Here is a 26,129-nt window from a genome sequence, read left to right as displayed (position 1 = left end):
CCGGCCACGGAGCCGCCGGGCACAGGGAGCCGCCGCCGCAACTGCTGGGCACAGGGAGCCGCCTGGCACAGAGAGGAGCAGCCGCCACCGGGCACAGGGAGCCGCTGGGCACAGGGAGCCGCCGCCTGGCACAGGGAGCCGCCGCCGCAACCGCCGGGCTCAGGGAGCCACCGGGCACAGAGAGGAGCAGCCGCCAGGCACAGGTAGCTGCCGGGCATGGAGCCGCCGGGCACAGGGAGCCACCGCCGGTCACAGGGAGCCGCCGCCGCAACCATTGGGCACAGGGAGCTGCCGCCGCAACCGCCGGGCACAGGGAGCTGCAACCGGGCACAGGGAACCGCCGCCGGGCACAGGGAGCCACCGCCGCTGGGCACAGAGCGCTGCCGGCACAGTAAGACCTGGGGGATGATTGGCAGTCAATCCTCTCCTTTTGATTTTAGCGCCCCTCACGCCGACCCCACCTACAAAGTACGTCCTCACGTAGGCAGTGCCAGCGTGGGGACGTATTCTTTCAGGTATAGGAAATGCAGCGTTCAGCATTGAAGCGCTGTGTGGGGTTTTAAAGGGCCAGCAGCCAGTAAGATGCGGCTGCTGCTCCAGCACTACAGTTCCCGGGAATCAGCCCGGGAGCCGCAGAAAAAGTCGTCGCGGGCCGCATACGGCCCGCGGGCCGGAGGTTCCCCACCCCTGACCTAAGACTACTCGGGTCCCGCTCACCTGCGTGGCTAGCAAGGTGAGCCTGCTCTCAGGGTTCATGCTTGGGATTTTCTGGACGGTTGTGGGAAGTCCTATCCCCCTCGTTGCGCTAGTACCCTGATTCTGGAGCAGGTGGGGAACGGTTCCCGAAGATTCCGTTCCCGTTGGGTGAATTACTGGGCTGAATGAAGCTTCTTCACAGCCTAGGGTCCGCGTACCCCGTCGTGCCCTGGCTCTCTGTAGCAGCACCGTACCCCATTGATCCGTGTGAAGAATTTGCAGCAAGGACAAGTCTCTGCATTTATTATTAGTTTCATATCTGCCGACTTACACATAATAAAAAGTCCATGACGGGACAAGCACACAGACACAGTCACATCAGAAATTTGCAGAAGTGGCCGGTCCAATATTTCACGTGTGCTGTAATAAGATTTATATTGGTCCCCCCCAAACATCACATAATTATATTATTATTCCCAGATAATTAATAAATCCTGAACAGAGCTATGGTTTATTCGCATGAGAGGAGCCCTGGTGCCGGAGTCTATGGCTGCTTTACTATTAGGCTGCATTGGGCAATTTACAGGAAATCTGTCTAGACGCCGTCAGAGATCTGACATCTCCCGATACATTGTGACAACCTGCGGCACCTCCAGATATCAGATGTGACCAGTTACGCAAGCTCCATTCTGTATGTGATGTGATAAGCCCCCTCCTTGGTCCACTTCACTGGAAACAGAGACCGAGATTTTAGAGATGGCACCTTGCTCTCACGATTTGGGAAGTTTCCGTCTTCCACCCCCACACCTTATAAGCACCATATGATGAAATGACAGTTCCTCTTCGCATTTCTTCTACGGAGCCTCATGTGGAATCAGCAGCATCTGTAGGTTGAGGAACGATCAGGTAACTTGGACCAAAATATTATATTACTGTTATGTATTAATTATATTTAGTGATGAGCGGGCACTACCATGCTCGGGTGCTCAGTACTGGTAACTAGTGATGAGCGGGCACTACCATGCTCGGGTGCTCAGTACTGGTAACTAGTGATGAGCGGGCACTACCATGCTCAGGTGCTCAGTACTGGTAACTAGTGATGAGCAGGCACTACCATGCTCGGGTGCTCAGTACTGGTAACTAGTAATGAGCGGGCACTACCATGCTCAGGTGCTCAGTACTGGTAACTAGTGATGAGCGGGCACTACCATGCTCGGATGCTCAGTACTGGTAACTAGTGATGAGCAGGCACTACCATGCTCGGGTGCTCTGTACTGGTAACTAGTGATGAGCGGGCACTACCATGCTCGGGTGCTCAGTACTGGTAACTAGTGATGAGCGGGCACTACCATGCTCAGGTGCTCAGTACTGGTAACTAGTGATGAGCGGGCACTACCATGCTCGGGTGCTCAGTACTGGTATCTAGTGATGAGCGGGCACTACCATGCTCGGGTGCTCAGTACTGGTATCTAGTGATGAGCGGGCACTACCATGCTCGGGTGCTCAGTACTGGTAACTAGTGATGAGCGGGCACTACCATGCTCGGGTGCTCAGTACTGGTAACTAGTGATGAGCGGGCACTACCATGCTCGGGTGCTCAGTACTGGTAACTAGTGATGAGCGGGCACTACCATGCTCGGGTGCTCAGTACTGGTAACTAGTGATGAGCGGGCACTACCATGCTCAGGTGCTCAGTACTGGTAACTAGTGATGAGCAGGCACTACCATGCTCAGGTGCTCAGTACTGGTAACTAGTGATGAGCGGGCACTACCATACTCGGATGCTCAGTACTGGTAACTAGTGATGAGCAGGCACTACCATGCTCAGGTGTTCAGTACTGGCAACTAGTGATGAGCGGGCACTACCATGCTCGGGTGCTCAGTACTGGTATCTAGTGATGAGCGGGCACTACCATGCTCGGGTGCTCTGTACTGGTATCTAGTGATGAGCGGGCACTACCATGCTCGGGTGCTCAGTACTGGTAACTAGTGATGAGCGGGCACTACCATGCTCGGATGCTCAGTACTGGTAACTAGTGATGAGCAGGCACTACCATGCTCAGGTGTTCAGTACTGGCAACTAGTGATGAGCGGGCACTACCATGCTCGGGTGCTCAGTACTGGTATCTAGTGATGAGCGGACACTACCATGCTCAGGTGTTCAGTACTGGCAACTAGTGATGAGCGGGCACTACCATGCTCGGGTGCTCAGTACTGGTATCTAGTGATGAGCGGGCACTACCATGCTCAGGTGCTCAGTACTGGTAACTAGTGATGAGCAGGCACTACCATGCTCAGGTGCTCAGTACTGGTAACTAGTGATGAGCGGGCACTACCATGCTCGGATGCTCAGTACTGGTAACTAGTGATGAGCAGGCACTACCATGCTCAGGTGTTCAGTACTGGCAACTAGTGATGAGCGGGCACTACCATGCTCGGGTGCTCAGTACTGGTATCTAGTGATGAGCGGGCACTACCATGCTCGGGTGCTCTGTACTGGTATCTAGTGATGAGCGGGCACTACCATGCTCGGGTGCTCAGTACTGGTAACTAGTGATGAGCAGGCACTACCATGCTCAGGTGCTCAGTACTCATATCTAGTGATAAGTGGGCACTACCATGCTCAGGTGCTCAGTACTGGTAACTAGTGATGAGCGGGCACTACCATGCTCGGGTGCTCAGTACTGGTAACTAGTGATGAGTGGGCACTACCATGCTCATGTGCTCAGTACTGGTAACTAGTGATGAGCGGGTACTACCATGCTCAGGTGCTCAGTACTGGTAACTAGTGATGAGCGGGCACTACCATGCTCGGGTGCTCAGTACTGGTAACTAGTGATGAGCGGGTACTACCATGCTCAGGTGCTCAGTACTGGTAACTAGTGATGAGCGGGTACTACCATGCTCAGGTGCTCAGTACTGGTAACTAGTGATGAGTGGACACTACCATGCTCGGGTGCTCAGTACTGGTAACTAGTGATGAGCGGGCACTACCATGCTCAGGTGCTCAGTACTGGTAACCAGTGATGAGCGGGCACTACCATGCTCTGGTGCTCAGTACTAGTAACTAGTGATGAGCGGGCACTACCATGCCCGGGTGCTCAGTACTGGTAACTAGTGATGAGCGGGCACTACCATGCTCGGGTGCTCAGTACTGGTAACTAGTGATGAGCGGGCACTACCATGCTTGGGTGCTCAGTACTGGTAACTAGTGATGAGCAGGCACTACCATGCTCGGGGGCTCAGTACTGGTAACTAGTGATGAGCGGGCACTACCATGCTCGGGTGCTCAGTACTGGTAACTAGTGATGAGCGGGCACTACCATGCTCGGGTGCTCAGTACTGGTAACTAGTGATGAGCGGGCACTACCATGCTTGGGTGCTCAGTACTGGTAACTAGTGATGAGCGGGCACTACCATGCTCGGGTGCTCAGTACTGGTAACTAGTGATGAGCGGGCACTACCATGCTCGGGTGTTCAGTACTGGTAACTAGTGATGAGCGGCACTACCATGCTCAGGTGCTCAGTACTGGTAACTAGTGATGAGCGGGCACTACCATGCTTGGGTGCTCAGTACTGGTAACTAGTGATCAGTGAACACTATGGAAACCAATGGGGAACTTGAGCATTTTTCCAGAAGATTTTTAGGGAAAATGCTCAAGTTTTCCCTTGACTTCCATTATATTCGGGTATTCAAGTTGCACCCATCCGAGCATCCAGCTGCCCGTTACGAGTACAGAACACCCGTGCATCGTAGTGCTCGCTCACCATTTATTACATTATATTATATAATGGGGGAAGGAAAGATGAGCAATACAGACATCGCAGGAAACATTAAGAAAGGAAGAATTTTTTAGATATTTTGTATCTGCTTTTTTAGAGCATTGGTTGCATTCTTATATATACGTGTATACGCATTTGCCAGATAAATTACATGAAAAACAATTGGAATTTTTTTGTATTCCCATTTATAAGGGACGGGATAGGAGTGAACCAAGGAACAATACTATAGGGTACTTTACATGCTGCGATATCGCTAACAATTTATCGTTGGGGTCACGGTGTTAGTGCTGCACATCCGGCGCCGGTAGCGACATCGCAGCTTGTAACGCGTACGAGCGACCTTAAACGATCGCAAAAAAAGACAAAAATCGTTGGTTTTGGAGACGTCGTCCTAAAACCAAAAATCGTTGTCTCGTGCGTAGCGATGTTATTCCTCGTTCCTGCGGCAGCATACATCGCTACGTGTGACACCGCAGGAGCGACGAACATGCGTCAACCGCCAATGAGGAAGGAAGCAGGAGGGCGGGATGTTATGTCCCGCTGATCTCCGCCCCTCCACTTTGATTGGCCGGCCGCTTAGTGAAGCCGCAGTGACGTCGCTATGACGCCAAACGCACCTCCCCCTTCAAGGAGGGATTGTTCGGCGGTCACAGCGACGTCGCTGACAAGGTATGTGCGTGTGACACTGCCATAGCAATAATGTTCGCTACGGCAGTGATCACCACATATCGCACGACGGGGGCGGGTGATATCGCTAGCGATGTCGCAGCGTCTAAAGTACCCTTAAGGGTCTACCACTCACCTACACAGAAAAGAAGCAATTCATCTTTTAGGCTATATGCGCACGCTGCGGATTTACCACGGATTTTACTGCGGATTTGCTGCAGAAAATGTGTCTAACATTTCTGCAGTCATTCCCCAGCAAAACCTATGGGTATAAAAAAATGCTGTGCGCACACTGTGGTTTTTTTTTTATACCTGCAGATTTTCCGCTGCGGAATTAATGAGCAGTCACTTCTTTTCCGCAGGTACCTGCGTTTTTTGCCATAGATAATGGTAAAAATCCGCAGGGACCAACCTGCGGAAAAACCGCGGCAAATCCGCACCAAACTGCGGAAAAAACTGCATGCGGATTTCATTGCGGTTTTGGTGCGTTTTTTTTACCACGGATGCAGGATTCTTTAAGAGGTTCTAGATTTTCCTTGAGAAAAAGTCAATTTCTAGTGCACATGGCCTTAAGACGTAACCCCTGAATCACAGTTTATGCCCTATCTATTGGATAGCTTATATTTTACTGGTCATTGGAGGTCTGTCCGGAGTGATCCCGGTAACATGCGCTACCTCCGCTCCATTCATTGTGTATTAAACGGGTGAAAATAGGGAACATTACGCTTATCCCTCTCATGCTGTTCCAGAAAGAATAAACATAGGTCACACATTGCACCGCCGCTGCACTTGGTGCAAAAGACCCCTTTTCATAAATTTGGTGAGGAATACCCCAGCAATCAGTAAATTATCCTCTATCCAATGGATAGCCGAAAACGTTTGACCCCATGATGAAAACTCAGTTAATTGCACTGTAAACTGTTACATTGATCGGTCCTTCAGTGTCTCAGTCCCATTCTTGTAGCAGGACCTATGCCCACTATCCTCTTACATTTCGGTGGGCTCGTCCGACCCCGAAGCCACTTCAAGCGTGTCCTGGGATTTTAACATTTTTTTCCAATTGTAATTATTGTTTGAAAATAAAAGAAATAACTTTTTAATGTACCCAATGAACCCACCTCCAACGCCACTGCTCAGCTAGCCGGTCCTCCCAATCCTGCATCACGTGCCATACATCATCTATGTGACCGCTGCAGCCAATCACTATCGCAATTAATTTTGCAAAACTTACCAAAATTGTTTGTAATGCAAAGCCTTAAAGGCTCATAGGTCGTTTTGTAGCGGTCACACGTACACATCTCACAAACGACGCTACATCGTTCAGCGATATATTGTTATATATATATATTGGATGTTGTTCGTCGTTGGCAGGTGTCAAACGTAGCAATATGTCTGCTGCGTTCCAAAACGACGAACAATATTTTGAAACTGAACGACGTGTCAGCGATCAACGATTTTCACCCTATTCGCGATTATTCGGAGTCACACGTAGGTGTCACATGCAACGACGTCGTTAACAATGACGGAACTGCGTCATGAAAACCGTGACCCTGACGACATATAGTCAGATAAATCGTAGCGTGTAAAGCGGCCTTAACACATGTTCCTGGGGTGGAGTTATCAGACTGCAGGGTTATCCTTGGTGAACCCTCTGCTTTGTATATTATTAGTGACTGCAGCAATTTCCCCTTACACATCGCCACACAAACCTCTAAAGAACATTCACACGCTTTTTTGTGTATTTCATGTTCTTTAATTTAGTCCCCCATGCTGCAGCTGTCAAGGCATGCTGGGAGTTGTAGTTCTGTAACAGCTGGCATACCATAAATTGGAGGTGACTAGTTTAGAGGATAAGGGTGAGACCGCACATTGCGTTTCCACCTGCGTTTCAGGTGCTTTTTTGGTCCGTTTTGAGAAGCACCTTTTTCATGCCAAAAGGCATGCGTTTTGATTTTCCAGCAAAGTCAATGGAAAATGGTGATTTTCAGACCGCACTTTGCGTTTCTAAACGCTGCGTTTCATTTGCATATTTTGTGGCAAAAACCATGCGTTCAAACAAGCAGCATGTCAATTGTTTTTGCCATTTTGGGTGCATTTTGCTAACATTGAAGTCAATGAGAAATGGCAAAAACCAAGATTCCTGCAAATTTCTGCGCTTTACCTGCTTTTTCTGTGCAGAAAACATGCGTTTTGGACTTCAAAATATTGATTTGATATGTCCCTTTGCACACACACATAATCCGACAATTAAATTTATGAAAAATATGCATTTATTGCTATATTTCCGATAAATTGTATATTACTGCTATAATTTTATGAATTATATCTATTTTCATTATTTTTCCCATTAATATAGATTTTTTCCTTTTTTTTTCTCTTTTTTCATTCTTTTTAACTGTTTAATCTTTATTTAGCAGTGTCTTGATGTTCAAAACGCATCTGTCAAAACTCAGATGAAAAAGCAGGTAAAAAGCGCTGAAAATGCATCAAAAACGCGGTAAATACGCATGCGTTTTCAGCGCTAAAGTTCAGAAATAGGCAACTTTGGTCAAATCAATTAAGCTCAAAAGGTGCGTTTTGAACTGCAAGTAGGTGAACGCAAAGTGCGTTCTCACCCTAAGGGTTATGGCCGGGATTAACCCTTTTCTGCCGTGGCCAATTTTCAATTTTTCTCTTCTATTTTTTACTCCTCTTCTCCCAAGAGCCATAACCTTTTTATTTTCCTGTCCCCATAGGAAGTATTTTTTTGCAGGATGAGCTGTAGTTTGGAGTCACAATATTCTCTTTACTATATAATAAAATGAAAATTGAATAAAAATGTGCAAATCTGAACGCACTTCTGCTATTGTTTTTATGACAATTATTTTCGGTAATAATGTCTTGGGGCACAAGATTCCTCAGGTCAGCGTGACTGCGGTGATTAATTGTGAGGTGTTTTTTATTTAACTGGTGGAAATAAATTTAGACAAACAGATGTGGTTCGTGTCTCTCGAGAGCCCTGGCTCCTCCATTCTTCCGCTGATGGAGCGGTCTGAGGGCTGTAGTTTTTATTGCTGCCATTTTGGGTTTTATATGACATTTTGACGCTTCCTGTTCCATTTTTTTTGTAGAGATATAACTATGATTTTGATGTTTTAATTTATTTTTGTTTCATTAAGTTTAGATTTTCATAAATTTGACAGACTTCGGTATTTCAGGATGTAGGAACAATGATGGCCTCCTATGAAGCCCAAGCGTCTTTCATTGCCAGATCAAGATGGTGGCAAATGATGCCTTTAGCAGGCTGCCATGGCAATCAATTCACATTCTGCAATGGTATTGCGTGTGACTGTGAGCCACCAGGATTGCACCATTTACACGTATATGCCACTGTTAGTGATGAGGGAAATCTGCAGACAGCACTATGGGGTAGATTTATGAACCATGTTTGGTGTTACCCATAGCAACCAATCACAGCGCAGCTTTCAGTTTGAATTCTACTTTTGAAGAATGAAAGCTGCGATGTGATTGGTTGCTATGGGTAAATCTGGACCATAGCAACAAATATGGGTTTTGCTTGCAGAGCTTGATAATTCTGCCTTGCACGTGATCAATCTCTAGCTTCTTCTGATTTCTATCTATTTCCTATCCGCCATTACACTTTCCATCCACGGCGCCCGTCACGTCAATGCCAACATTTGAAAAACAAATTGTGATAAATTTTAAGTTCCACTCAGGATGTCACCTTCCAAAAAAAAAAAAACAAGTAGAAAAGCTATCGCTAGAGATATACTAATATCTCAGATCCATATTTACATTGCCGGCTCCGAGTTTATTCACTCTGGACTTTTGCAGCTTTAGGCCTCGGTTCCACTTGCGTTTTGCAGGGATGAGTACAATCCGATAAAACATCAGATTGCTCTTGCACCAGTGTAAAACTATGGGACAGTGTCCATCTGTGAATGATTTCTCCTGCCATATCGGCCTGAGCAATGAATTGCAGCATGCTGTGTTTGGCAGTGAGTCTTGGCTCACTCACACCCATACAAGTCTATGGGAGCGTGTGAAACATCGCACTGCACAAATATGTCATCCAACCGCAGTGCGATATACGCAGAGACAAACAACGGAGGAGATGGGGAGAAAGTGCTCCCTCCCTCTTCTCCGCAGCTGTGATCTGATCACAAGATCTCATCACAGTCCCATGACTCTCGCAGCAGAGGGTCATTAGCATATCACTTCCCATGATCTCGCATCACAAGCTCTGCACAAGTGGAACTGAGCCTTCAATTTTATACTTTTCACTTTCCAAAAGCTGTAACTCATGACTAGAACTTATTTTTGGGTAGGTAGAAGAAGGCTTGCTTTTTGGATTGCAAACAGTATTTTTTTTTTATCATCACCATTTTGGGGTTCGCACGACTTTTCGATCTTATTTTTATAACATTTTTGAGAGGCAAAGTGAACAAAAAGCAGCGATTCTGTAATATATATTTTTTTTCAATTTCGGCGCTCACCGTATAAATATTCTGATAAATTATTAGTGCAGACAGTTACGCACATGGCGATGACAAATATATAATTTGTAGATTCTTTTTACCTTCCTGCAAAAAGATTTTCTTCAAATATTTTCCTTTTTTTTACATTTTTTTTTTGTGCCCCTAGAGAACGTGAACCTGCAATCGCTTGTACAAGTCACCTCCATACTGTTATATTGCCATATATGCACTGTTTACATTCAGCTATGGGTGCTGATATGGGCCAAATGTGTAACACAAGCTTTATATTGTGCGAAAACAAGACTTGGTGACAGATTTCTATATGCTAAAATATCCATGAAGCCAATTGTGGCTCATTCCGCCATCTCTAGTCTAGACTAGGCCCTGTTGCCCATAGCAACCAATTATGTATACCGTAGTAACCGAGAGGGCAAAAAAGCTTAAATACTAGTTTCTGCTTCCTCTTTTGGTCTTAATCTCAATTGTCCTGGGGTGTTTTGTGGGAATGACCAATGAATAAGTCGCTAAGTGGGTGGGCAGTGGGGATTATATGGGTGCCCCGGGCAGAACTGTGGTGAAAATCATAAGTATATATGTGGATGTAATGAGGCGCGTCTTTGAGGTGTCCGTATGGTGGTTAAAGGGAACCCTAACTGGTTTGGAGCCACCATGGATGTCATCTAATCGCCATAGGTCTGGCTTCTGTCGCCCATGGCAAATTACAGGTCGAGCGATGTAGTAGTCCCGAGTAGGGGATACCCCGGTCCATCACATCTTAGGACATAAGGCCAAGACAAAGCTTATAAAGATGTCAGTGATCACATGACCCAATTCTGGTTTAACATTTTTTGACTTTGTGTTCAATTTGGTGGAACGGGGGGAGTAAAAAACGCACAAACTACCCTTATCACTGATGGTAATCAGGGGATTTATGGGTGGTCCTGACACTGGCTGGTCACGGGGCAGGGGGGGGGTCTCGCTACTGGGATCTATGTAGTATCTAGTAAAGACGCATGGGAACCCCAATCTACCACTTGCTTATGTCCCACCACGGGGAGGAAGGAGGAATTTTCACTTTCCGAGGAATCACACGGCCAACACCCACTTTGTTATGAGGGGATTTTTGTACATTGGGATATAAAAGTCATAAACAAGTTCTGTAAAAGAGAAGAGGAGCTTTCTCCATCACTGGGGAGTATTTCAGCAGCACAGAGCGCCTCAAGCACGGAGCAATTGGCTTCTGGTCTAGAAATGTTCTCGGTTTCTACAGATGTGAAAATTACCTTTAAGAATTAAGAAACTCTCAACCCCTGATTTTAAAGTTTGATATGGCGGATTCATAACATAATGTCCTCACTTGCATAAATCCCCGCACATATGGCAGAAACAACCACATTTAGATTTATGGAGAATCTTCTGTGTAAATCTGCGTTTTTCCATTTAATATAGTGAAAAAACGCATGAGCAAAAATGTACTCAAAAACGCACCGAAACACACCAAAAACGCATGCTTCTTTTGATGCGTTTTTCGACCAAGGGTGCGCGTTTCTGCCAGAGGGTGCGTTTTTTGCTGAAGAAACAAAACTGCACATAGCCTTTCTGTCTTTTTATTCTGCGATTTTTAGCCCTTCGAGCCATGGAATACACATCAAAAACTGCACCAAAAACTGCACCAAAAACACACCAAAATGCCAAATATTTTTTTTGGCCACAAAATGCATTTTTCTCTCACAAGGTGCAGTTTTTAGGTGCAGATATTTTCTGTAGTGTGTGCACATACCTTTATACTTCTGGAAACTTTTACAAGCAAAATTTCTGTTGCTACAATATATCAATAATAACACAAAGGAATCAATTTAGCATTTTGTGTATACAGCTACTATGCGAACTTATGAGTTTACTTGGATACAGACTACTAATACATAAATCCTGCGTAGTCTAAGGCTATGTCCGCACTTTGCGTTTTCACCTGCGTTTCAGCTGCTTTTTAGGTCCGTTTTGAACTGGACCGTTTTCATGTCAAAATGCATGCGTTTTGATTTTCCAGCAAAGTCTATGTAAAATGGGGATTTCTTGTCCGCACTTTGCAGTTCTAAACACCGTTTAATTTGCATAATTTTGGGCAAAAACTCTGCGTTCAAAGAAGCAGCATGTCAATTGTTTTTGTCATTAAGGGTATGTGCGCACGTTGCTTTTTACCTGCTTTTTACCTGCTTTTTTGCTGCTTTTTCTTCTGCGCTGTTTAATGCCAAAATGGATGTGTTCTTCTATTCAAGCAAAGTCTATGGGAATTTGGGTTTCTTGTTCACACTATGTTGTTGAAAATGCTGCCTTTTTGTGGCAGAACTTTGGTCAAAAACTCAGCTTTGCAGTGCAAAACCCAAATGGCAAAAACAATTGACATGTTGCTTCTTTGAAAAGCTGAGTTTTTGACCAAAGTTCTGCCTCAAAAAGGCAGCATTTTCAACAACATAGTGTGAACAAGAAACCCAAATTCCCATAGACTTTGCTTGAATAGAAGAACACATCCATTTTGGCATTAAACAGCGCAGAAGAAAAAGCAGCAAAAAAGCAGGTAAAAAGCAGGTAAAAAGCAACGTGCGCACATACCCTTAGGCTGCGTTTTGCTAACATTGAAGTCAATGAGAAGTAGCAAAAAGCAACAAACATCAAAATTCCAGCGTTTTACCTGCTTTTTTGCTGCAGAAACTATGCGTTTTGGACTAACAAAATGCATGCTTTTCTGACATCAAAATAATGTAATTATATGTCCCTTTACACACACACATAGTCCGACAATTAAATTAATGAAAATTATAAAATTTATTGATATTTTAGCCATATATAGTATAAAACCTCTATAATTATATTAAATTTCGCTCTTTTCGTTATGATTTAATAAATTATATGTGTATTCTTTTTTTCCCCTTTTTTTCATAGTTTGTATGTTAAAACTTTATTTAGTAGTGTCTTTGTAATCAAAACGCATCTAAGTTTAAGCAATGGAAAAAGCATGTAAAAAGCACTAAAAACGCGGCTAAAACGCGGTAAATACGTACGCGTATTTAACGCGTTTTGATGGTCAAAAGCAACTTTGGCAAAAGCAATTTCTGCCAAAACATGCGTTTAGAACTGCAACTAGGACGACGCAAAGTGCGCACATACCCTTAGGCCATGTGCACACATTCAGTATTTGATGATTTTTTTTTACTGCAGTATTTGTAGCCAAAACCAGGGTGGGTAAGAAATCCAGCAGTGGTGCCCGTGTTTCTATTATACTTTTCCTCTGATTGCTCCACTCCTGGTTTTGGCTACAAATACTGATGTAAAAAACTCACCAAATGCTGAACGTGTGAACTTGGACTCATTTTTCCATCTTGCTCTAACTCTCTAACTAACTCTCTCCCTTCTTTCCTTGATAAACTATACACAATAAAAGAATCAAGATGCATGGGTTAATGGCCATATATGCAATAGTTAATCAAAATTGTGCCCCCATTGACAGCTACGGGGGGCAGAGATTTGGGTTGTGCAGTAAGCAGCATGAGAAACCACCTGTCTGGTCTATTCCTATATGACTGCCGGATCTGACCACACAGGATTTGATTGTAGTCTGTAGCCATGGTGACACTTCAGTTTTCATAGGAGCTGTATACACAAAACGGTACATTTTATATAATGCTTTTTTCCAACTCGATATATTTTGTTTGTTTGTTTTAAATGTGTATTAATCTGCTGTTGCCATAATGAATCACATCATGCATTTGCAGATTTTAGCATTTTTTTGCAATCACTATATTTAGTTTACCGTTTACGTGAAATTATTTATGTCACAATTTACTTTATAAATGAGCAAAGCAAATTGCAAACAATTCTGGACAAAAACACCTCCGAGGAAATTAACCCCTTATATTTTGCAACAGCCAGTTTCCTCATAAGTGTCAGGAATCATCTGCTCTGTGCAACGTCTGCATCTATGGGGCAACGCGTCCTATTCAGTTTTCATTTCACAGTTTAAAAAAAGATGAAACCTCCCTAGAACCTGGAAGGTGTAATTACAGAATGCCTTAATACTGTGGTGATCTATATAAGAACAGCAAAGTGTTTTTTTCAATTTTTCAATACAAATTAGTAGGAAGAATTTTTCAAGCGCTTTTCAAACAATTTTTCTGGTATTGTTTAGATTGGAGAAAAAAAAATGCACAAAAAATGCTTTAAAGACTTTCCCTATTAATTTCTATTGTTACAACACTTTGCCGTTCATATAATGTTAAGGCTATGTGTCCACGTTGCTTTTCCCTACTTGCAGTTCTAAATGCACGTTTTGTCCTTAATTGAATTAGCCAAAGTTGCCTTTTGCTGAACTTTAGCGCTGAAAACGCATGCGTATTTGCCGCGTATTTGATGCGTTTTTAGCGCTTTTTAGATGCTTTTTCAAATGCTTTTTGACACATGCGTTTTGAACATCAAGACACTGATAAATAAAGTTACAACAGTCAAACCAAATGAAAAAAGAGAAAAAAAAGGGGCACATAAATATTTGTATGAAAAAAAAGAGAATAGCAAGATTTAATAGAATTATAGCGGTTATTTAATAAAAAACGGAAATATAGCAATAAAATGATAATTTTCTTTAAATAAATTGTCGGATTATGTGTGTGTGTAAAGGGACATATGAAATCATTATTTTGATGTGCAAAAAGCATGCGTTTTAGTAGTCCAAAACGCATGTTTTCTGCACCTAAAAAGCAGGTAAAACGCTGGAATTTTGATGTTTCTTGGTTACTCCCTGCTTCTCATTGACTTCTATGTTATCTAAACGCACCTCAAATGGCAAAAACAATTGACATGCTGCTTTTTTAAACGCATGGTTTTTGCCACAAAATATGCAAATTAAACGCAGCATTTTGAACTGCATGGTGGGCTCAGGAAAACCCTATTTTCCATAGACTTTGCTGGGAAATCAAAATGCAGCCATTTGGGCACTAAACAGGTGCAGCTGAAAATGCTGCAGAAAAGCATGAAAAAACGCACCGTGGGCACATAGCCTAAGGCTATGTGCGCACGTTGCGTCGGAGTACCTGCAGTTTATTCTGCACGTTTTCCTTCCCTTGGTTTTTGACCAAATGGCTTTTGACCATTTTTTAGCGCTAAAAACGCATGCGTTTTTACCGCGTTTTTAGTGCGTTTTTAGCGCTTTTTACCTGCGTTTTCACCTGCGTTTCTGCAGATGCGTTTTTGAGATCAAGACACTGAGAAATAAAGTTGAATTAGTCAAAAAGAATGAAAAAAGAGAAAAAAAGTATAAAATTAACTTTTAATAAAATTATATGGGAAATTATCAATTTTAATGTAATAATAGTGGTTATGCACATTTTAACAGAAAAATAGCTAAAGTTTATTATTTTTTTACATTTACATTTTCGGTTATTGTGTGTGTGTAATGGAACATTAGAACCCATTTATTTTTGCCCAGAAAAGCATGCGTTTTTGGAGCCAAAAACGCAGTTGAAAAGCAGGTAAAAAGCATGAAAAACGCAGGAATTGTGATTTTGGTTGCTTTTTGCCATTTCTCATTGACTCCAATGTTAAGGAAACGCTGCAGAAATGGCAAAAACAACTGACATGCTGCTTCTTTTTCAGCATGGTTTTTGACCTAAGGCTATGTTCGCACGTTGCGTTTTTTACCGCGTTTCTGCAGCGTTTTTGGCAGCAGCGTTTTTGGGCAAAAATGCATGCATTTTTGATTTCCAGCAAAGTCTATGGGAAAAGCAGAAATCCTGTCTGCACTTTGCTTTTTGTTCAGCAGCGTTTAATTTGCATATTTGTGGTCAAAAACCATGCTGAAAAAGAAGCAGCATGTCAGTTGTTTTTGCCATTTCTGCAGCGTTTCCTTAACATTGGAGTCAATGAGAAATGGCAAAAAGCAACCAAAATCACAATTCCTGCGTTTTTCATGCTTTTTACCTGCTTTTCAACTGCGTTTTTGGCTCCAAAAATGCATGCTTTTCTGGGCAAAAATAAATGGGTTCTAATGTTCCTTTACACACACACAATAACCGAAAATATAAATATAAAAAAATAATAAACTTTAGCTATTTTTCTGTTAAAATGTGCATAACCACTATTATTACATTAAAATTGATAATTTCCCATATAATTTTATTAAAAGTTAATTTTATACTTTTTTTCTCTTTTTTCATTCTTTTTGACTAATTCAACTTTATTTCTCAGTGTCTTGATCTCAAAAACGCATCTGCAGAAACGCAGGTGAAAACGCAGGTAAAAAGCGCTAAAAACGCACTAAAAACGCGGTAAAAACGCATGCGTTTTTAGCGCTAAAAAATGGTCAAAAGCCATTTGGTCAAAAACCAAGGGAAGGAAAACGTGCAGAATAAACTGCAGGTACACCGACGCAACGTGCGCACATAGCCTAAATGTTTTAAAAAACATCTGGCAGGGAAAAGAAATTGCATGTCAGTATAAAGTGCCTCCCGATGTAATCTGCTCCAAACTAGGCACTGTCCGATAAAAAGTGTAAAAAGAGGCTCCAAGACATAAAAACTCAGCAAAAACATTTGAAAACCTTTTTAAAACGACTTCAGGAAACTTTAAAAAAAGAAACTCCACAAAGAAGGCGAGCGTCACAAAGCGTCTTTTATGAACGCCTCAAAAAACTCTGTGCACAAAGATTTTGGTTGCAAAAAAAAACCCCCAAGGAGAAATAAACACTGATCCACGTGGATATTCACTTATTGATTGTGTAGATGCATATTCTGCAGCAGAGGTGGATGGAAACAATGCTCCGTGTTTTAGCATTTGTGAAATTCCCTTAAGCAAAAACATTGCACAAAAGAAACAGTTTTACCCAACATGTTGTAACGAAGTCTTCACATTTGTGTATTAGTGACTTACACAATGTGCTGACACTCTAATGTCTGCTCCAGATTCACACGTACCATCATTTATTAGTGTTATGTGGGTTTATAGGATATCATATTAATAGCAAAACTGAACTTTTTGTTTTACATGAGCAATCACTGTCTCTTTTTTTTTTAAATTAGAAAATCTGTTTCCTGGAAATATATGAAAAATTTCCCAACTGCATATACCCATTCCCCTTGTCAGTAGGTGTATCTTTTCACATTGTGACAGTGTCAGTCAGAAGGGACACACTAGAGAATGGGGACAACCAGTGTCAGTTTATGTATACATTTCCAGGAGTAATAGCAGAGGAATGCTGTGATCACAATTATCACTGGTAAAGTCAGCTTTCACTGTTTCTGAAGGCCACATGGTCGGCTTTTAACTATACAAATCTGACCACATAACCTCACTGGTAAAAAAGTCAAGTAATACCGACAGGAGTCCAACAAAATCTTGTGCAAAAAAACTCCACTAATTATATACGGTATGTCACCTTTTTTAGGCCCTCAATAAGAGAAACATTGCATCTCCCAATTTTATGGAGCTTTGAGACCAAATTCCCATGTCACATATACGATGTGCATTTTTTCTGCAGCAAAATCCATGGTGTAAGGCTGGGACCCCACTTTGCGTTTCCACCTGCGTTTTAGGTGCATTTTAGGTCCGTTTTGAGAAGCGCCTTTTTCATGCCAAAAGGCATGCATTTTGATTTTACAGCAAAGTCAATGGAAAATGGTGATTTTCAGATCGCACTTTGCGTTTCTAAACACTGCATTTAATTTGCATATTTTGTGGCAAAAACCATGCGTTTAAAGAAGCAGCATGTCAGTTATTTTTGCCATTTTGGGTGCGTTTTACTAACATTGAAGTCAATGAGAAATGGCAAAAACCAAGATTCCAGCAAATTCCTGCGTTTTACCTGCTTTTTATGTGCAGAAAACATGCTTTTTGGACATTAAAATAATGATTTCATATGTCCCTTTACACACACACACACATAATCCGACAATTAAATTACAAAAAAAATTATAATTTATTGCTATTTTTGCAATAAATAGTATATTACCACTATAATTGTATTCAATATTTCAATTTTCTTTATTATTTCTAAAAATCTGTGTTCCTTTTTTTTCTCTTTTTTCATTGTGTTTGACAGATTAAACTTTATTTAGCAGTGTCTTGATGTTCAAAATGCATCTGTCAAAACGCAGGTGAAAAAGCATTGAAAAAGCGCTGAAAACGCATCTAAAACGCGGTAAATACGCATGCGTTTTCAGCGCTAAAGTTCAGAAAAAGGCAACTTTGGTCAAATCAATTAAGCCCAAAACGTGCATTTAGAACTGCAAGTAGGAGAACGCAAAGTGGGGTCTTAGCCTATCATCTGGTTTTGTCTGCAGATTGTGTTGTGGATTTGGTGCACATTAAGGCTATGTGCGCACGTGTGCGCTCTGCACCGCACCTAAAAGATGCGCTTCAGAGCGCAGCTGAAAAGCTCCGTTCTGAAGCACATGGTGCCGGCAGATTCGTGCGCTCTGCATGCTGCCTCTCCCTATAGACAGCATGTAAAGCGCACGGAAGAAGTGACATGTCACTTCTTAGAACGCAGCGATTCGGGCAGCAGCCGAATCGCTGCGTTCTAATATGCCACGTGCGCACGGCCCCTGCACAATCTCCATAGACTGTGCAGGGGACGCAGGACGCATGCAGTTACGCTGCGGTACAGAACGCAGCGTAACTGCATGCAATACGCACACGTGCACACATAGCCTTAATCTTTTCCATTGCAAAAGGTGAAGCTTGCAATAAAATGTTACATGATATGGATTTAAACGGAACCTGTCAGGTGCAATATGCACCCCGGACCATGAGCAGTTTTGGGTACATATTGCTAATTCCTGCCTAACCTTCCCTGTATAATCTAGCATAGATAAAGAGATTTTTACAAAAAGTATTTCTAAAGATCTTTTATCTTATGCTAATTAGCACAGGGACTAGTCCCAATGGTGTTATATCCCCCGACTAGCCGCCGTCTTAGCATGGCAGCACACCGTACCTGTGCTCGCTGTCAACGCTCTTCTGAATACCGGGAACTTCCGGAAGTGTCGGGCATTCAGAAGCGCGGTTACAATGAACACAGGTACGCGCGGCACCGCTGGTGATGCTGAATTGAATAGCATGTTAGTACACCCCTGTGAGTATGCTGCTATGCTAAGAGGGTGGGGGATATAACAACCTTGGGATTAGTCCCCGCGCTCATTAGCGTAAGATAAAAGATGTTTAGAAATACTTTATCTATTCTAGTGTATACAGGGACGGTTAGGCAGGGATTAGCAATATGCACAGAACTGCTCGTGGTCCCGGCTGCATATTGCACCTGACAAGTTCACTTGAAAGGGAACCCAACAGAAGGATTTAATAATGATTTCTAGCAGCCATTATGTTTAGGCAAAGTCATCGTTTTATATTGCAGACAATATATTATAATTATCTTGACTATTTACACGCTGCGACATCGCTAGCGGTCTCGTTAGCGATGTGACATGCCAGATCACTGATGCGATCTGCCGAGATCGCACATGTGACCAGCGCTATAAAACGACCTATGTGCGATCTCGGCAGATCGCATCTGTGATCTGGTGTGTCACGATCTGGTGTGTCACATCGCTAATGAGATCACTAACGATGTTGCAGTGTGTAAAGCACCCTTTAGTGTGGACTAGTCCAGCCCGGCAAGCTGATATCATGTCCATAAAGGTGTGATTGACATCTCCGAGCTGCCCTCTCCCTCCTTCTTTCATGCTCCCTAAGGCTTCTGCCACACTCACGTGAAATTCACGCACGTGCCGAGAGACACGTATTTTCCCTGCGTGTTGCGTGCAGGTAAGTACGTGTCTCTGGTACGTGCGGGACACGTGTGTTCTACGTGTGCTATCCGCGATAGCACACGTAGAACCGGTAATTATTATACTCCCCTGGTCCTTCCTGCTGTCCGTGGTGCTGATCCTCGGTCTCCAGCCCTCCCGTCTCCCCGCTGCTGCTGCTGCCAGGCAGTGAAGTGAATATTCAATGAGAATAATGAGCGGCGGTCGGCAGCAAGAGGCAGCAGCGGCAGAGACAGGAGGGCTGGAGAAGGTGAGTTAATGTTTTTTTATTTTTCACTGACATGTGTGGTTTCTCCGGTGCGTGTCACACGGGACCGCATCCACACTACACCCGTGTGGTGCGGGTGCGGGCCGTGTGACACCCGTGCTGCGGGAGAAAACACTGACATGTCAGCGCTTTCAAAAAAGCACACACGTACAAACGCACACGGACACACGTTCCATGTGGTTTTACGTGTGTGTGCCTGCTACAATAGGGTAGCATTGGTTAAAGTGTCTCCGTGCCGCCGGTACGTGTAAAAAATGACAAACACGTGCCGGCAGCACGGATGTGTGGCGCTAGCCTAAATTACGTTTTCAGCCTTGACTTTGTATATGAACAGTGAACAAGCTCAAAGTCTAAGGCTATGTCACACACAGAGATAAATCTGTGGCAGATCTGTGATTGCAGTGAAATTGTGGACAATCAGTGGCAGGTTTGTGGCTGTGTACAAATGGAACAAATGTCCATGATTTCACTGCAACCACAGATCTGCCAAAGATTTATCTCTGTGTGTGACAGGGCCTTTAGGCTATGTCCGCACTTTGCGTTTCCACAGCGTTTTCAACTGCAGCGTTTTAATGGCAAAATGCATGCGTTTTGATTTTCAAGCAAAGTCTATGGGAAATTGGGATTTCTTGTGCGCACGATGCTATTAACCCCTTCATGACCATGGACGGATCTTTCCGTCATGGATCGTGTCCCGGTAAGCCCCGCCCCCTGCCGCGGGCAGGCGGCGTGGATCGGCACACATATCAGCTGTTTTCAACAGCTGACATGTGTGCCTACATGTTCCGAGTGGAATCGCATTCCACCTGGAACATTAACCCCTTAGATCTGGCTGCCAAAGTCTGGCAGCGAGATCTATATGCGCGCGGCCATGTTTTTTACTTACCGCCGCCCCCTCCGGACGTCACGTGAGTGATCACGTGACGTTCGGTGGTTGCCATCGTAGCACAGGGTCATGTGAGGACGCCTGCTGGTACGAAGTTTCACTTTCATTCTTCCTCGGCACGGAGCAGAGGAAAAAAGAAAGTGACTATTTCTGCTGTTTACAGCGGTATAGCTGTGATCAGCAGATAGCGATCAGCAATCGGATTGCTGATCGCTATAGCCCCCTAGGGGGACTAGTAAAATAAAATAAAAAAAGTAAAAAAAAAGTTTTAAAAAATTAAAAAAAAACCAAAAAACCTAAAAGTTCAAATCACCCCCTTTCCCCCCATTGAAAATTAAAGGGTTAAAAAATAAATAAATATACACATATTTGGTATCGCCGCGTTCAGAAATGCCCGATCTATCAAAATATAAAATCAATTATTCTGATTGGTAAACGGCGTAGCAGCAAAAAAATTCCAAACGCCAAAATTACGTTTTTTGGTCGCCGCAAGTTTTACGCAAAATGCAATAACAGGCGATCAAAACGTAGCATCTGCGCAAAAATGCTACCATTAGAAACATCAGCTCGAGACGCAAAAAATAAGCCTTCACTGAGCCATAGATCCCAAAAAATAAGAATGCTACGTGTTTCGGAAAATGGCGCAAAACGTGCGCCACTTTTATTGGACAAACTTGTGATTTTTTTTTTAACCTCTTATATACAAGTAAATCTATACATGTTTGGTGTCTACAAACTCGCACCGACCTCAGGCATCACATAGATACATCAGTTTTATCATATAGTGAACACGGTGAATAAAACATCCCAAAAACTATTGTGCCATCACACTTTTTTTGCAATTTTTCCACACTTGGAATTTTTTTGCTGCTTTCCAGTACACCATATGGTAAAACTTATGGTTTCATTTGGGGGGGGACAAGGTAAAAGTGCTTATTTACAATGGCAATCCAGCTATCTCAAGGTAATGGGGGATACAGTAGATAATGGCTTCCTGGACCAGTTGGCCAGAACCTTGAGATGTATTTGGGTGCCAGGGAGTTTGACGTGGGGTTATATTGTGAGAAGGTGTGGAGGGATTATGTGAAATTAGTTTGGCTAGGGAGTGTGATAGGCCGCCCTAAAAAGATGCGTTTTTAGGGAGCGTCTGAAGCTGAGTAAGTTGTGATTCGTCCTAGCTTCTTGGGGTAGAGCGTTCCAGAGGTTTGGTGCAGCTCGGGAGAAGTCTTGGATCCGGGAGTGGGAGGTTCGGATTAGTGTGGATGTTAGTCGAAAGTCATTTGCAGAGTGTAGAATGGATCCTGCAGTAATACTTTGGCAAAAAAGTTGTGGAGAAAAAACTTTTTTATCTGTTTTTAACAAACTGATTTCAGCTGGATCCATTTTTTTTTTTAAATACTGAAGTCTATAATACACGGATGCGTTAATTAGCCATACGTTTTTCTTTTATTTGTAAATTATTTGTTTTTTGATTACTGGATCAGTTTCAAATGGAAGATAAATAGAAATCAGCTAACGGATCTGGCCTCCATAGACTCCAATGTTAAAAAAAACAAAAAAAAAAACCCAGATCTGCTGAAATCAGTTATTTAAAAACAGAGAAAAAAAAATGTTTGCACAACTTTTTTGCCAACGGATGATTACTGGACGTGTGAACTCAACCAGCAAGCTAGCGGCACATAGGCGGGCGTTTAGTGTTCTGACCGATGTATGAGCCGCCACCTTGCCGGCCCAGCCCTATAGCACAGCAGTGTACCGGGGCACACCGGGCAGAGATAAGGCCTGCAGAAATCTCATCTTAGTTATTACTGTATTACGCCGCAGATTTTCTGCCTACAAATATTTGTGGAAACTCTGCACTTAGCCTTAAGGGGGCTTTCCACGCTACGACATCGCTAATGCGATCTCGTTGGGGTCACGGAATTGGTGTCGCACATCCGGCCGCATTAGCGATGCCGTTGCGTGTGACACCTATGAACGATTTTGCATCGTTGCAAAAACGTGCAAAATCGCTCATCGGTGACATGGGGGTCCATTCTCAAATATCGTTACTGCAGCAGTACACATCGCTCCGTGTGACACCGCAGGAACAAGGAACCTCTCCTTACCTGCATCCTGGCCACTATGCGGAAGGAAGGAGGTGGGCGGGATGTTACGTCCCGCTCATCTCCGCCCCTCTGCTTCTATTGGGCGGCGGTTCAGTGACGCTGCTGTGACGTCGCTGTGACGCTGAACGAACCGCCCGCTTAGAAAGGAGGCGGTTCGCCGGTCACAGCGACGTCGCCGGGCAGGTAAGTATGTGTGACAGGTCTGGGCGATGTTGTGCGGCACGGGCAGCGATTTGTCCGTGTCGCACAACAGATGGGGGGCGGGTACCGATATCGCAGTGTGTAAAGCGGCCTTTAGGCTCCCCGGTCACTGATCGTCATCTGCTCACAAACAGTTTTTTGGCGCATTACACAAGTTTTCTATTGGAAACACTTCTTCTTTAGGGAGTTGTTGAGAGAGTTTTTTTTTTTGTGAAGCTCGATCTGAAAAGGTTTGAAGAGTTTTGGAAGATTTTATTCTGAAGGGCTCTTTTGCAGCCTTATGATTGGACGACAGTGCCGAGTTTGGAAAGGTCTCCTTCAGAATCCACTGCATTTGCTTTTTCCTCCAGGCATTTTTCAAAATCTCTCTAGAAAAAAATAATTAAAGAAAGCCTCAACAGTAAAGTGGATTTCTCATAGAAGTTCATTCCATTTTTCCATCATTAAATGTTTTTGATGAGGATTTTGGAGACAATCAGCTTCAAAAACCTGTGTGTGAACAAAGTCCAAGGAAATTTTAAATATTTAGGCTTAAACTGATCTGAGGCCGGCGTCACACTTGCGATTGACTCGCATGAGAGCAATGCGAGAAAATCTCGCATTGCACTTGAACCAATGTTAAGCAATGAGGCGGCTCCCATCTGCTTTTTTTTTCTCAGCTCAAATCGGACTGAGAAAAAAAATCGCAGCATGCTGCGATTTTTAGAGTTTCTCATGCGAGTCAATCCAATGCAAGTCTATGGTCACACGGACGGCACACACACCATCCTAGTGACATCCGTTTTTCTAAATACATTTATCAAATGTAGCAGAGAACACTGTAAATGAATGAGGTCTGTCGATGTCAGTCTCTCCCCCCTCTCCCCCCTCTCTCATACTCACCGATCACCAGCGCGGCGCTGCACGGCTGTCACAAAGCTCTAGCGGCTTTTCCTCTATTGAAAATGCCGGCCGCTCATTATTCAATCTGGTATTCCATGCTTTCCCCGCCCACCGGCGCCTATGATTGGTTGCAGTCAGACACGCCCCCACATTGAGTGACAGCTGTCTCACTGCAACTAATCACAGCCGCCGGTGGGCGGGTCTATATCGTGCAGTACAATAAATAAATAAATAATTTTAAAAAAACGGCATGCAGTCCCCCCCAATTTCCATACCAGCCAAGGTAAAGCCACACAGCTGAAGGCTGGTATTCTTAGGATGGGGAGCCCCACGTTATGGGGAGCCCACGACCCTAAAAATATCAGCCAGCAGCTGCCCGGAATTGCCACATCCATTAGATGCGACAGTCCCAGGACTGTACCTGGCTCATCCCGAATTGCCCTGGTGCGGTGGCAACTGGGGTAATAAGGAGTTAATGGCAGCCCATAGCTGCCACTAAGTCCTAGGTTAATCATAGCAGGTGTCTGTCCGAGATACCTTCCATGATTAACCTGTAAGTTAAAGAAAATAAACACACACACCCGAAAAAATCCTTTATTTGGAATAAATGACAAAAAAAAAAAACAGGGGAGTCCCCCACAAATCTGTGCAGAAATTGTAATCCGCCATGTGGTTTTGGCAGTGGAAAAAAATCAGTTCCCTGCAAAATCTAATGATTGCTGCCAGAAGCCTTCTAGCTTGGAGGAAACCATGTGATGAATTTATGTATATTTTTACCCTCTTTTTTTTCCCCGCAGGTTCTGACGACAAACATGAACAACATAAACGTTGACCTCACCGAATTTTTAGACGTTTTCACAGATGTGAACACCTACATCCCATCTCCGGACACCACCCCGTGCCCTAAGTCATCGCCCGTGAACAAATACGCAGTTTTTATAGTTTACGCCACTGTCTTCTTACTCAATATCATCGGCAACAGCCTTGTGATTCTTGTCATTTGCTACAACAAAGTGAAGAAGTCGTCCACAGATGTGTATTTGCTGAATTTGGCCGCCGCCGACCTCCTGTTTTCCGTAACGCTACCCTTCTGGGCCACATACAGAGTCAAGGAGTGGGTGTTTGGCATCGCCATGTGCAAAATCGTCTCTGTACTCCAAGAAGTCAACTTTTACAGCGGGATTTTCTTGCTGGCTTGTATAAGCGTAGACCGGTACCTGGCAATCGTCCATGCCACCGAATTCTTTACTAACAAGAAGTATGGGGTGACGATTAGTATCATCGCCATCTGGATCATCGCTTTTGGTATTTCTATTCCCTCCATTTGGTTTAGAGATGTGTTTTTACCACCCAGAGGAGGGATCGTTTGTCATGAGAACCTGGGTCCATACACATCAGACTGGATGATCAACATCCGGATTGGACGCCATGTGATGGGCTTCTTCATACCGTTGCTCGTTATGCTCTTCTGTTATGGCTTCGTCATTAAGACTCTTCTCCGGACCAAAAACAGCCAGAAGCACCGAGCGATGAAGGTCATCCTCGCGGTGTTTTTGGTGTTCCTGATTTGTTGGCTTCCACACAATATCACCGTCATGGTGGACTCTCTGATGAGGAGAGGACATGTCAATGAAACCTGCTCACTTAGAAATCAGCTGGACACGGCGCTGCACATCACTGAAGTTTTCGGCTACACTCACAGCTGCATTAACCCAATCCTCTACGCATTTATAGGACAAAAATTTCGACATAGTTTCATGACTATCCTTGCCAACAAGGGAATTATCAGCAAGGATAGACTGTCCAGCTATGGACGCAGCCTCTCCGTCATGTCCTCATCGGCACATACATCCACCACCATCTAGTCCTCAAGGAGCATGAGGAGCTACAGTCACTCCTTGCTTTGGAAATTAAAAACACACCAAAGACTGGACTTCAAGGCTACGGACATCTTTGCACTCATCAATGTTTCATTGTCAATTTGTTTTCTGAATGTAAATTTAAGCAATGTTCTAAATAATCTTCATTAAAACGTTCCTTCTATTTTTGCTGTTGCAGAGTCGTTGGAAGCCCTTCACCTCGCTTGTCGCTCTGCAGAATCTGACTCCAAAGATATTAATAGTTTGAACAAAATACACATCTCAATAGTTTTAGACTATGTCTCAACAAGACCACTCCATAGAAGCATAAGAACCAGAAAGACCAGGAGTTTTTATAGGCAAAAATAAACAATCTTTATTAATACAAAATGTACACATATAGAAAAATATACAAAGATTAAAATAGTGCTATAAAGGGAAAAGACACCCAGAGACACGTGGGACAGAAAAAACACTCTCATGTAGATATCAG

The 26,129-nt window shown here is 43.7% G+C and overlaps 1 protein-coding gene across 1 annotated transcript; it reads left to right on the top strand.

Annotated features, from left to right (window-relative positions):
• Positions 1–1,567: 1,567 nt before the first annotated feature.
• LOC142245802 (C-X-C chemokine receptor type 2-like) lies at positions 1,568–25,793 on the top strand. The gene is made up of 2 exons (XM_075318769.1): positions 1,568–1,602; positions 24,575–25,793. Exon 2 carries the CDS (start codon positions 24,590–24,592, stop codon positions 25,640–25,642), a length of 1,053 nt encoding a protein of 350 aa, XP_075174884.1. The 5' UTR covers positions 1,568–1,602; positions 24,575–24,589; the 3' UTR covers positions 25,643–25,793.
• Positions 25,794–26,129: the final 336 nt, after the last annotated feature.

The sequence above is a fragment of the Anomaloglossus baeobatrachus genome, chromosome 7 (assembly GCF_048569485.1).
Source record: "Anomaloglossus baeobatrachus isolate aAnoBae1 chromosome 7, aAnoBae1.hap1, whole genome shotgun sequence".
Taxonomy (NCBI): Eukaryota; Metazoa; Chordata; class Amphibia; order Anura; family Aromobatidae; genus Anomaloglossus; species Anomaloglossus baeobatrachus.
Note: the sequence above shows the minus strand (reverse complement) of the source record. Positions and strands in the feature narration are given on the sequence as shown.